General features: G+C 42.0%; 1 protein-coding gene across 1 annotated transcript; it reads right to left on the bottom strand.

Annotated features, from left to right (window-relative positions):
- Positions 1–11,577: 11,577 nt before the first annotated feature.
- LOC130300022 (vomeronasal type-2 receptor 26-like) lies at positions 11,578–12,375 on the bottom strand. The gene has a single exon (XM_056551974.1). It carries the CDS (start codon positions 12,373–12,375, stop codon positions 11,578–11,580), a length of 798 nt encoding a protein of 265 aa, XP_056407949.1.
- Between the last annotated feature and the right edge of the window lie 627 nt (positions 12,376–13,002).

Raw genomic sequence — 13,002 nt, 5'->3', positions numbered from 1 at the left:
TATAATATAGAAGATGATATTACACTAGTATATGATGTATGAGGTAATACTGATCATATATATAATATAGAAGATGATATTACACTAGTGTATGATATATGAGGTAATACTGATCATATATATAATATAGAAGATGATACTACACTAGTGTATGATGTATGAGGTAATACTGATCATATATATAATATAGAAGATGATACTACACTAGTGTATGATGTATGAGGTAATACTGATCATATATATAATATAGAAGATGATATTACACTAATGTATTATGTATGAGGTAATACTGATCATATATATAATATAGAAGATGATACTACACTAGTGTATGATGTATGAGGTAATACTGATCATATATATAATATAGAAGATGATATTACACTAGTGTATGATGTAAGAGGTAATAATGATCATATATATAATATAGAAGATGATATTACACTAATATATGATGTATGAGGTAATACTGATCATATATATAACATAGAAGATGATACTACACTAGTGTATGATGTATGAGGTAATACTGATCATATATATAATATAGAAGATGATATTACACTAGTGTATGATGTATGAGGTAATACTGATCATATATAATATAGAAGATGATACTACACTAGTGTATGATGTATGAGGTAATACTGATCATATATATAATATAGAAGATGATACTACACTAGTGTATGATGTATGAGGTAATACTGATCATATATATATATAATATAGAAGATGATATTACACTAGTGTATGATGTATGAGGTAATACTGATCATATATATATATAATATAGAAGATGATATTACACTAGTGTATGATGTATGAGGTAATACTGATCATATATATAATATAGAAGATGATATTACACTAGTGTATGATGTATGAGGTAATACTGATCATATATATATATATAATATAGAAGATGATATTACACTAGTGTATGATGTATGAGGTAATACTGATCATACATATATAATATAGAAGATGATATTACACTAGTGTATGATGTATGAGGTAATACTGATCATATATATATAATATAGAAGATGATATTACACTAGTGTAGGATGTATGAGGTAATACTGATCATATATATAATATAGAAGATGATATTACACTAGTGTATGATGTATGAGGTAATACTGATCATATATATAATATAGAAGATGATATTACACTTGTGTATGATGTATGAGGTAATACTGATCATATATATATAATATAGAAGATGATATTACACTAGTGTATGAGGTAATACTGACCATATATATATAATATAGAAGATGATATTACACTAGTGTATGATGTATGAGGTAATGCTGATCATATATAATATAGAAGATGATATTACACTAGTGTATGATGTATGAGGTAATACTGATCCTATATATAATATAGAAGATGATATTACACTAGTGTATGATGTATGAGGTAATACGGATCATATATATAATATAGAAGATGATATTACACTAATGTATGATGTATGAGGTAATACTGATGTGGTAAGCTTGTAGGGGTGTAGGGTATATGGGTTGTAGCTTTGCGGTAATTATATGGTGCTTGATTAACCCTAGTCACTCGTGACGCCAGGGTAAGGGCTCCTCTATATATGCTTATCCTATCGCCACCCGTCCCAAGAGCGATAGTGAGGAATAAAGGATTGTCCACAAACGGAGGTTCTTTAAACTGGATGGAACTTTACTGCAGCTTTTAATCAGGGAAATAACAGAAAACAGTCTGTACAAGTAACAAGTCTTTTAGTTGCCTCACAATTGCTTGGGACTAGAGATGAGCGAACTTTTCAGAAATTCGATTCGTCCGATTCGCCGAATTTTCCGAAAAAGTTTGTTTCGATCCGAATTTTTTTGCGGCAAATCTATATTAAAAAAGGCTTTTTCTAGCCTACATACAGCCTCTATAGGGGTATAGGGGTATAGAACACGTTGCTGTGTTCTAAAACGCATATGGAGTGTGCTGGGGTAGTGAAATAATACTGTTATTCAGAATAATATGCAGATTACCGGCATTGCTTTTAGAATCACTGCCGCACAGCAGCACAATGACAGTGCCTGGTGGTGGCATCAGTGTCAGGAGACCATATAGTGACTGAATGGCACAGCGTGTAGGTGTTGACAGCATGAGGACACCATATAGTGGCTGAATGACACAGCTTGGATGAGGCTGAAGCATGAGGAGACCATATAGTGGCTGAATGGCACAGCCCGGAGTTGCCAGCAGCATGAGTAGGCACTAGGCCTTCACAATCCCTAAGATTAAAAGATGAATTAAGAAATTTAAACCGAAGATTTTGGATAGCGGGTGCTACCTATGAGAAAATTTGACATTACCAGACCCAGGCCCAACAGCAGCATCAGTAACCCATATATTGCCTGAATGACACAACCTATAGTTGGCTGATGCACGAGTACACACCAGGGCTTCACAATCCCCCCAAAAAACACCACAATTTTATAAATTTTTGGAAAAGATTTTGGATAGCGGGTGCTATGAGAAAATTTGAAATTACCAGACCCAGGCCCCACAGCGGCATCAGTAACCCCTATATTGCCTGAATGACACAGCCTGGAGTTGGCTGATGCACGAGTTCACACCAGGGCTTCACAATCCCCCCAAAAAACACCACAATTTTAGAAATTTTTGAAAAAGATTTTGGATAGCGGGTGCTACCCATGAGAAAATTTGAAATTAACAGACCCAGGCCCCACAGCGGCATCAGTAACCCATATATTGCCTGAATGACACAGCCTGGAATTGGCTGATGCATGAGTTCACACCAGGGCTTCACAATCCCCCCCAAAAAACACTACAATTTTTGAAATTTTTGAAAAAGATTTTGGATAGCGGGTGCTACCCATGAGAAAATTTGAAATTCCCAGACCCAGGCCTTTCAGCGCCATCATTTTTTGATTTGGACCAAATCCAACAAGCCCCCACAGGGCTCTTGTGGCTGTGAGATTTAGGCGAAACGTCTCCATTGCCCTGACCGGCCATTGTTTCCAAGACTTTTCACCAAGGCAAACCATGTGAAGAACAGCGTGACACCGCCGTGACCTGCACACATGGTATACTGAAGGGCCATTGAGACTTGTCCGGGCAGTGGAGGCTTAAGACACAGTGGATGATGTGGAGGCGGAGTAGCATACTGTCACAGGACCAACAGGCTGACAGAGTGCAGCAGGAAGCAGCATTGAGTACATACCAGGGCTTCAGAATCCCAAAGAAATAACAACCATTTAAAAAAAAAAAAATTCAAGAATATTTAGGACAGCGGGTGCTACCTATATGTTGCATGAATGACACACCCTGGAGTTGGCTGATGCATGAGTACACACTAGGGCTTCACAATCCCTCCAAAAAAACAGAACAATTGTAGAAATTTATGAAGAAGACTTTTGGATAGCGGGTGCTACCTATGAGAAAATTTGAAATTCCCAGACCCAGGCCCAGCAGCGTCATCAGTAAACCATATATTGCCTGAATGACACAGGCTGGAGTTGGCTTATGCATGAGTACGCACCAAAGCTTCACAATCCCTAATAAAAAAGACAAATATTTTTGACAAAGAATTGTAACGAAAATTTAGGACAGCGAGTGCTCTCTATATATTACCAGAATGACGCAGCCTGGAGTTGGCTGCAGCATGAGGAGACCATTGAAATGTGTGATTTTTTTATTTGAAATTTAAATCAAAATTTGTGTCCTGGACCCCACCGTGTGGGTACAAAGGACCTAATCTCACAAGCACCCACAGGGCTCATGTGGCCGTAAGATGTAGGTGCAACGTCTCCATAGCCCTGAGCGGCCATTCTTGTTTTTTGGTAACTTTGTTTAAGAACAAGCGCATATCCAAGAGTCCAGAAGACTCTATAATGCAGGACGGTGGACCACCAAAATACATTCTTCTATAAAATTATTTTTTATGAAATAAAGAAGCAGAGTTCATCCCTCTGCATATTTTTTTTAAAATGTTACTTAAAAAATCACACGCAACAATCGTTCAATGGTGTAATGGTTATTATTGTGGAAAATTCAAGTTTATTACTGTGATAATTATCAGAAAATTTGAAAAAAACACTACCCAAGAGTGTTTAATAACCCCATACATTGCACCATAAATGTTGAAATTTAAATTAAGCATGTATGTATGTATTTCAAAAATCCTAAAATTAAAGGCCCAAGCCCAGAAGCATCATGAAGTCAAGTAGTTCCTGAAAGACACAGCAGCAGTCAGGAGTAGGCATCAGCAGTACCCAAGAGGCTTTCATAACCCCTTACATTGCACGATCACTCGCGAGATCGAGCAATAACAGGTGTGTTATGCCCTCAGATGTCTGGGGCTGTACACACGCTACACTGAACGGACCAGCGTGTGTCTATCTTTCACCGACAGGTGTGGGTAACCCGCTGAACCCCCTTCGCGATAGGGATTGCAATTATTTTTCCAGGAAAGAAGAATCACAACTAAGTGCAGGTCATAAGCTCGAGTTCATTAAGTCCCTGCACTTTGTACACACACCGCATGTCTCTACTACCGATTGGAATGGTTTAGTGAGGTCCTCGGATCGGCCCCGGCGGGGTAGGAGAAGGCCCTAGCAGAGCGCCGAGAATTTAAAGATCATTGTTGAAATTAGCATTAAGCATGAATTAGCTACTGCTAAACTTCCAAAAATTTAAGGCTCAAGGCCTGAGGCATCAGGGAGGCAATTATTTCCTGAAAGACAAAGAATGAGTCAGGAGCAGTCATTCGCAGTACCCAAGAGGGTTTCATAACCAACCCCTTACATTTAAAGATCTATGTTGAAATTTGCATTAAGCAAGTATTTAGCTACTGCTAAACATCCAAAAATTGAAGGCCCAAGACCTGAGGGCAGGGAGGCAAGTAGTTCCTGAAAGACACAGAATGAGTATGGAGCAGGCATTCGAAGTACCCAAGAGGGTTTCATAGCCCCTTACATTTAAAGATCAATGTTGACATTTGCATTAAGCATATATTTAGCTACTGCTAAACATCCAAAAATTAAAGGCCCAAGGCCAGAAGCATCAGTGAGGCAAGTAGTTCCTGAAAGACACAGGATGAGCCAGGAGCAGGCAATCACAGTACCAAAGAGGGTTTCATAACCCTAATTGATAACCCAAGAGGGTTTCATAGCCAACCATAATTGGGAAATGTTGGTGTAGCAGCATGGTCAATCTACTCTGAGGCATCTGGCATTGGTGGCTGTAAATCCTGGCTGATTCATCCCTGATTCATCTTGACAAACATCAGTCTCTCCACATTTTTGGTGGACAGACGAGTTCGCCTTGGGGTGACTATGGTCCCAGCCGCACTAAACACCCGCTCTGATTGCACACTACTTGCCCAGCAGGACAGCTTTTCCAGGGCAAACTCTGCTAGTTGTGGCCATAAATCAAGTTTGGCTGCCAAGAAGTCCAGCGGATCTTCAATGGTTGTTGGCATGGCCATGTCAAGGTATGCCACCACCTGCTGGTTCAGGTCCTGCTCCATGTCTACCTGCTGCTGATGAGTTGCTTCACTATGCGGGTGAAGAAAGCTACTCATCAGCGATTGAGCTGGTACTGCTCCTCCCACCCCTCCCCTCCCCAGCAGCCATGGCAGTGGAAGGTGAGCGCAGAGGGTCCCCCGAGTCAGACCTGCGAGTGGATGGACCATGTGGTCGATAGGCATCAGCTAACTGACTACGTAGAATCTCTCTGTAGTAGGTCAGTTTGTCCTCCCTCTCAGTGGGTGTAAAAAAGGCCCCCATTTTGGGATGATAGCGAGGGTCTAATAAGGTGGAGACCCAGAAGTCATCCCGCTGACGAATTTTGACAATTCGGAGGTCACTACACAAGCAACTGAGCATGCATGGTGCCATTTGCGTCAGTGACTCTGAGGGACGACCAGCCTCCATCTCCACTGCATACTGCCACGGTGTGTCTGGGTCCTCTGTCTCAACTTCCTCATAACCCTCCAGCTCCTCTGTCTGCTCCTGCTCCTCCTCTCCTGTCCGAAGACTAGAAACACCGGCCATCTCATCCAACCTAAACTGTGCTCCGCTCTGCCCCTCATCATCCTCCTCCAGTTCAGCCCCCACAGGACTCATGTAGCCTTGAGATGTAGGCGCAACGTCTCCATTGCCGTGACCAGCCATGGTTTCAATCATTTATTGTAGGAAATGTAGGAGTGGAATTACGTCGTTCATGGCGTAATCCAGGTGACTCACAAATAATGTGGCTTCCTCAAAGGGCCTCAGCAAACGGCAGGTGTCACGTATGAGCTGCCACTGGTTCATATTGAAGTTACACAGGGGAGTACTCCTATCTGCTTGGATCATCAAGAAATCAGTGATGGCTTTTCTTTGTTCGTATAGTCTGTCCAACATATGGAGGGTGCAATTCCAACGTGTGGCAACGTCACAAATAAGACTATGTTGTGGGATACCGTTCTGACGCTGCAGCTCAAGGAAGGTGTGCTTGGCGGTGTACGAGTGGCTGAAGTGCATGCACAGTTTCCTTGCCATTTTCAGGATGTTTTGCAAATGGGGTGAAGACTTGAGGAAATGCTTGACAAACAGATTCAACACGTGTGCCAACACTTCCTTGTCGCAGCGCGGACATGATGTTATTCCCGTTGTCGGTCACCATGGTTCCAATTTCCAGATTTCGTGGAGTAAGCCATACTCGGATTTCTTTACGAATGAACTTTAGCAGTTCCTCCCCTGTGTGACTCCATTTGCCAAGGCAAACCATGTGAAGAACAGCTTGACACCGCCGTGGCCTACACACATGGTACGATGAAGGGCCACCGAGATTTGGACGTGCAGTGGAGGCCAAGGACACGGTGGAGGATGAGGAGGCGGCGTTGCACACTGTAACAGGACCAACTGCCTGTGAGTGAGAGCATGAAGGAGGAAGCGGTGTGACCTGTTCAAGTTGCTGTTGTGGCTGTGCAGGAACCACATTTACCCAGTGAGCCGTAAAAGACATGTATTGTCCCTGCCCGTAGTTACAGCTCCACACATCGGCGCTGCCGTGCACTTTTGAACACACCGACAGGTCAAGGACTGGCCCACCTTCTCTTGTACAAACTTATGCAGGGCTGGTACTGCCTTCTTCGCAAAGAAATGACAGCTTGGGACTCTCCACCTCGGCTCGGCACAAGCCATCAATTCTCTGAAAGGTGCAGAGTCCACCACTTGAAAAGGGAGGGACTGCAACACCAGCAACTTGGACAGGAGCACATTCAACTTCTGCGCCGTTGGATGAGTGGGCGCATACTGTTGTCTCTTGGACATGGCTTCGCCGATGAATTGTTGGCGGAATGGCTGACTAAAAGCGGGAGAAGCAGGAGCGACAGAAGGAGGGTTTGACACACAGCTCCCTTCGGCTGAGGTGGTGGAGCCTTGGCTGGATGAAAGAGGGAGCGGATGGCCACTGGGTGATGTAGCAGGCTGGACCACTACATCAGAGCTACGGTTCTCCCAGGCCGCTTTATGGTGGTGAAGCATGTGTTGACGCAGGGCCGTGGTGCCAACATTGGGACCCTGGCCACGCTTCACCTTCTGCCAACAGATCTTGCATGTGGCTACGTGAACCTCCTCCGGATGCCTTATGAAAAACTTCCACACCGCCGAGTAGCTGATTTTCCCACCCGCAGTCCGCACTAATTGACTGCTACTGGCGCCGTCTCCAGGAACCCCTGTTCCACTACCTCCCGGAAAGGTAGGCTGCTGCAAAGCAGGTGGTCTCCCCTGGGCATGTTTGGCTCCTGAATTTCCACTACTGCCACCACGCTGACTGACAACCGTGCTACCGCCTTGCTGCCTCAAGGGCAACCTGCAACTCTCTTCTCCTGATGATGATGAAGCCCCTTCTGCACCCGGCTCCCAATTGGGATCGGCTTCATCATCATCAACAGTTGTGTGCACGTCACTGATGTCCTCCTCAGGTTCCCCAACAGTGTCTGCTTCAGGACCCTGAACACTTGCAACACCGCCTCCCACGTCACTCTCCGCATCACTACTTAGCCGCCTAGCGGAGCAAGCGGCGCATGTCTCCTCCCCTTCTTGGCTGTCCAGTAGCTGCTGACAGTCCTCTATTAGATCGTCCTCAGTAAATAGTGGAGCTGAACCCACAGCACAAGATATTTCTTTAGGAGAGGGAACAGCATAGGACAAAGGCAATGGGAGGACACGGACTGCTCCCGGGCCATGCCAACTGAGGGTTGTGTCTGAGGAACCCACCGACTGTTGACTGGGGGTTTCAGATGTCACTTGTGATGATGTGGATGAGCGTGTTAACCAATCCACGACGGCAGATGGGTTGCTGGTGGAGACATGACCGCTGGCTGATAACGGGAGCTCAGGCCTCTTGCTGCGACACCTGCTGCCACTCGCCCCAAGTCTGCTGCCAACTCTACCTGAAGTATTTAGGCATCTGCCACTCCTCTGTGCATGTCCTGGCACTTCTCTGCCTGACATACTTAGTGCATTTATGAGTGTATTACAATACGCTACACTACTCTTTAAACAGTATTTGTCTAGAACAGCAGCAGGTGATTACTTACGTCCTTGAACAGTATGTAGGCCCTTGATAGATTAACAGGTACTAGATGGTACAATACTTGGATGTACGTATGTGGTATGCACTGATGAGGGCAGTAATATGCCTAACTATTAGCAGAAAAACTCTGTGTTTTTGTAAAACACCAGCCGGTGGATACTATTGTTTGGACTTTGACGGTATGGAGCACCTTGACAGCTTAACAGGTACTAAATGGTACAATACTTGGATGTACGTATGCGGTATGCACTGATGAGGGCAGTAATATGCCTAACTATTAGCAGAAAAAAATCTGTATTTTTGTAAAACACCAGCCGGTGGATACTATTGTTTGGACTTTGACGGTTTGGAGCACCTTGACAGATTAACAGGTACTAAATGGTACAAAACTTGGATGTACGTATGCGGTATGCACTGATGAGGGCAGTAATATGCCTAACTATTAGCAGAAAAAAATCTGTATTTTTGTAAAACACCAGCTTGTGGATACTATTGTTTAGACTTTGATGGTATGGAGCACTTTGACAGATTAACAGGTACTAAATGGTACAATACTTGGATGTACGTATGCAATATGCACTGATGAGGGCAGTAATATGCCCAACTATTAGCAGAAAAAAATCTGTATTATTAAAACCCCAGCCGGTGGATACTATTGTTTGGACTTTGATGGTATGGAACACCTTGACAGCTTAACAGGTACTAAATGGTACAATACTTGGATGTACCTATGCGGTATGCACTGATGAGGGCAGTTATATATGCGTAACTATACGCAGAAAAAACTATTTAAAAAAAAAAAAAAACAGGCGGTGAATATTATTGTTTGAACTTGCACAGTATGTAGCCCCTTGACAGATTAACAGGTACAAAATGGTACAAATGCACTACAGTCCACTGAACAATCACGTATTTCTGAACAGCAGCAGGACCCAACAGTGCAGCACCACAAAAAAAAAAATCCAGGGATTAATCCCTAAATTGCACTCTGTCACACAATTCTGAGCAACAGAAGATTTGTGGAGCAAATAAAAATAAACTCAATTGGGCTGAAAAATGAGGAGATAAGATGCTTCAGAAAGTTCAGGCAGCTTGGAGATCTGTATGAGGCAGCTGACAGCTATCTGCCCCTCTCTGCTGCAATGCTCAATAACGTAAATAGGAGGTTTAGCAATCAATGATCCTTCTCAGAGTAACAGCACAGCACTCTGCACTCCTGCCTTTCCCTAATGCTGATGTGACTAGCAGTTGCAGTGTAACGCTGTGGTATGAGCTATTCACACACACGCAGTCCCGTCCTTTCCATCTGAGTGCATAGATGAAATGAAGTGAAGCAAGATGGCTGCCGATTATATAGGGGCTGTGACATCACAGGGGTCAGTGGACACTGATAGGCTGCATCTCACATGTGGTTCAGGGTCAGCCCGCCTACCTTCATTCCCGCCGCTGTTTCCCGCCCTCCCATAATCCCCTGCCCCATGTACTCACATGTGGATCCACCATCTTAGACAACCTTGGGGATGTGAGTCCCCTCAGGTAAACCCTGAAAAAAGACCCTCCGGTCTAAAACTTAACTTTTATTCTTTTTACAACTAATAATTAAGGGTGCTCAATTGCCACCAGGTGGCAGTGTGTGATTAAAATTACAATCCCTTATTTGTTATATTTCAGTTCTATAGCATCCTATGCATGGATGTAATGACCGCGGAGATGTGTTTGCAGTACTCTGCTCTGATGCCGTCTACAGACTTAGCATCACGCATCTCCGTGGTCCATCCATATTCAGAAACAGGGATTGAGCTAAAATCTATTATCCTCTGACTCAACGTTTCGCCAGTAGGAACTGGCTTTTTCAAGAGTGTGAGGTACCTCCTACTTTTGCATATTTGGAAAACCTATTAGTTATTTTCTTTTGGATCTTGTGAACCTATTCTTACTCCTTTGAGCCCCCCTGCAGGGGTGAGTGTAGTAGACAGAAGACTGTTTGCCTCCACTCTGTTTTTCTGACTTTAAATGATTTTATATGTCTTGTGTCCTTTATATGCAATACAATAGTTAATTTTTTTCATACTAATTTGGATATTTTGCAATAATTTATGACTGCTAGCTTTTCTTTTACTTTTTTTGTACTTGTTAAATAAATTATGACATGGTGAAATCTGCTGGGTGTTGTTGTTCCTCTAGGGTTGTATTTAATTCATTTTCAGACCTTCTAAGGAAAAGAGGATAGTGTTAGAACAGTGGTGTGTATTAATCCGGAACTTTATTTTTATTTCCAATTCTTTGGATAATCTCTTTCTATACTTTATAAAATTGTGGAATCTGTTCTTTAGGATTCGTTTATTTGTACAGTATAATGTGACAAAGCCAAGTTATTATTAATGTACTAAATATTATCAGTAAATCAGATAGGGCTTCTCCAGGAACTGACGTCTACTGTCCGACCTCATAATAATATTGTAACATTTAGAAGCTTAGGTAAAGATCCCGCCTCTGCGACTCAGCCTGCTAACTGGACAGTAAAAAGCTGCTTTCTTGGGCAAAAATAAAACAATAAAAATTGAGAAACAAAGCCAATTTCTTCCAAAAATTGTGTCACACCTCTCCTGGTGGTATTACAGTTTAGTTCCATTAAAAGTGAACAGAGTTGAGTTGTAATACCACACACAACCTGAGTGCATGTGCCGCTGTTCTTGGAAAAAAAATAACTCTGCTTTTCTTTTTCTGCATAATTCCTACTTACCAGTTCATTATCTTTTGAACCTAGAAGGTCCATAGTTTCTGACGCTTATTTAACTAATTCACTTCTTTAATATGTTCTTTACAATCTGACCCAAGCCTCAGCAATTAGAGGATCCCTGACCTAGTTCATTGTTACTGCATTAAGCAACACTGAAACATTATTTGATGTTTCGTTTCTTTTATTATTTGTTTATTTATACAGTATTGGTGATATAAGATGAAAAAAAAAACTATGAATTACACAAATTATTGTTTCTCAAGGAACTGCCTTCTACTGTTCATCTCCGGCCTCATAATAATATTGTAGCATTTAGGAAAAAATATACAGCCCAGAATCCCAATCTCTGAAGCCAATATAGCAAATATCTCCACTATGACCATGTCCTTCCCCTTACTGCTCAGATACGCTGGGATGGCACAGATCCACACACTGCAGAACAGCAGCATGCTGAAGGTGATATACTTGGCTTCATTATAGATATCAGGTAATGTCCTCACCATAAAGGCCAGAACAAAACTAACCGCTGCCAGAAACCCCAAATAACCCAACATGAAATAAAAAGCCACCACAGAACCTTCATTACACTGAATGATGATCTTTCCAGGGTAAGAGTCAATGTCCTGCTCCTGAAATGGAGGAGAAACCGACAACCAAATAATTCCATTCAGAACCTGAACAAGGGAGCAGATCAATACTACAGAATTGGGCAGTGTTACCCCCATCCATTTCCTCCAGAAGCTTCCAGGTCTGGTGGCTTTGAAAGCGATGGAAACCATTATGGTCTTGGCCAGGATAGAAGACACCGCAACAGTGAAGGTGACTCCGGTGGAGATTTGTCGTAACATGCAGGTTATATCATCTGGGTGACCAATGAACAGGAACACACAGAATAAACTCAGCTTCAGGGATAGAAGAAGAATGAAGCTGATGTTCCGATTATTGGCTTTTACTATAGGAGAATTCAAGAATGAGATGAAAATCCCGGCTACAGAGACAGTTATGATGAGAAATAGTCCAGATATGGAAGAAAAAATTGTTGCCATGGTGTCCTGTTTGTATGAGAGAAACTCTATCATTTTTGGAAGACATTCAATTTTCTTTTCATTTGACCATTGATTCTCAGGACACTTTTGGCAGTTTTCACTATCTGGAAATAATATGACATAAGATGAATTAATGATAATAATATAATGTTAGAAGTGTTTAGAAAAGGCGGAATTTAACTATTTTATATCTAAAAGTTATATAATAACAATGATACTTGTTGTTGATATTACTATTAAATGCTTTTGAATTTTTGCTGTGTTCCATGTGAATCAGCAGAGTGACTTATAAAATATACTAATCGAGAAGGAAAGGTAAATTATATCTCAAGATGATATGCTATGAGTAGACAGATTCAGAAATGTTGTAGTGTTTTAAACTAGAAATGGGTGAAGGGCATCTACATTTGTAAAAAGGCAAGATAGAGTAGATAGAGAAGTCAGACTTATTAGTGGTGTGATAGTATAAGTAATGTGATGGTCATGCTGTTAAAGCTACACTGTACTCTCTATTCCTTCCCTGCAATCATACCTAAGACTAATAAGGAAACATAGGTTTACATCCAGGACAAAGGTAGAGACTTAAAGGATAAGTCTCATGCATTAAGACGTCACGACCCCCCGCCT

The sequence above is a fragment of the Hyla sarda genome, chromosome 1 (assembly GCF_029499605.1).
Source record: "Hyla sarda isolate aHylSar1 chromosome 1, aHylSar1.hap1, whole genome shotgun sequence".
Lineage (NCBI taxonomy): Eukaryota > Metazoa > Chordata > Amphibia > Anura > Hylidae > Hyla > Hyla sarda.
This window is presented reverse-complemented; position numbering and strand designations above follow the sequence as displayed.

Coding starts and splice junctions, on each gene's coding strand:
- LOC130300022 (XM_056551974.1), bottom strand. CDS start 12,375: ATGGCAACAATTTTTTCTTCCATATCTGGACTATTTCTCATCATAACT.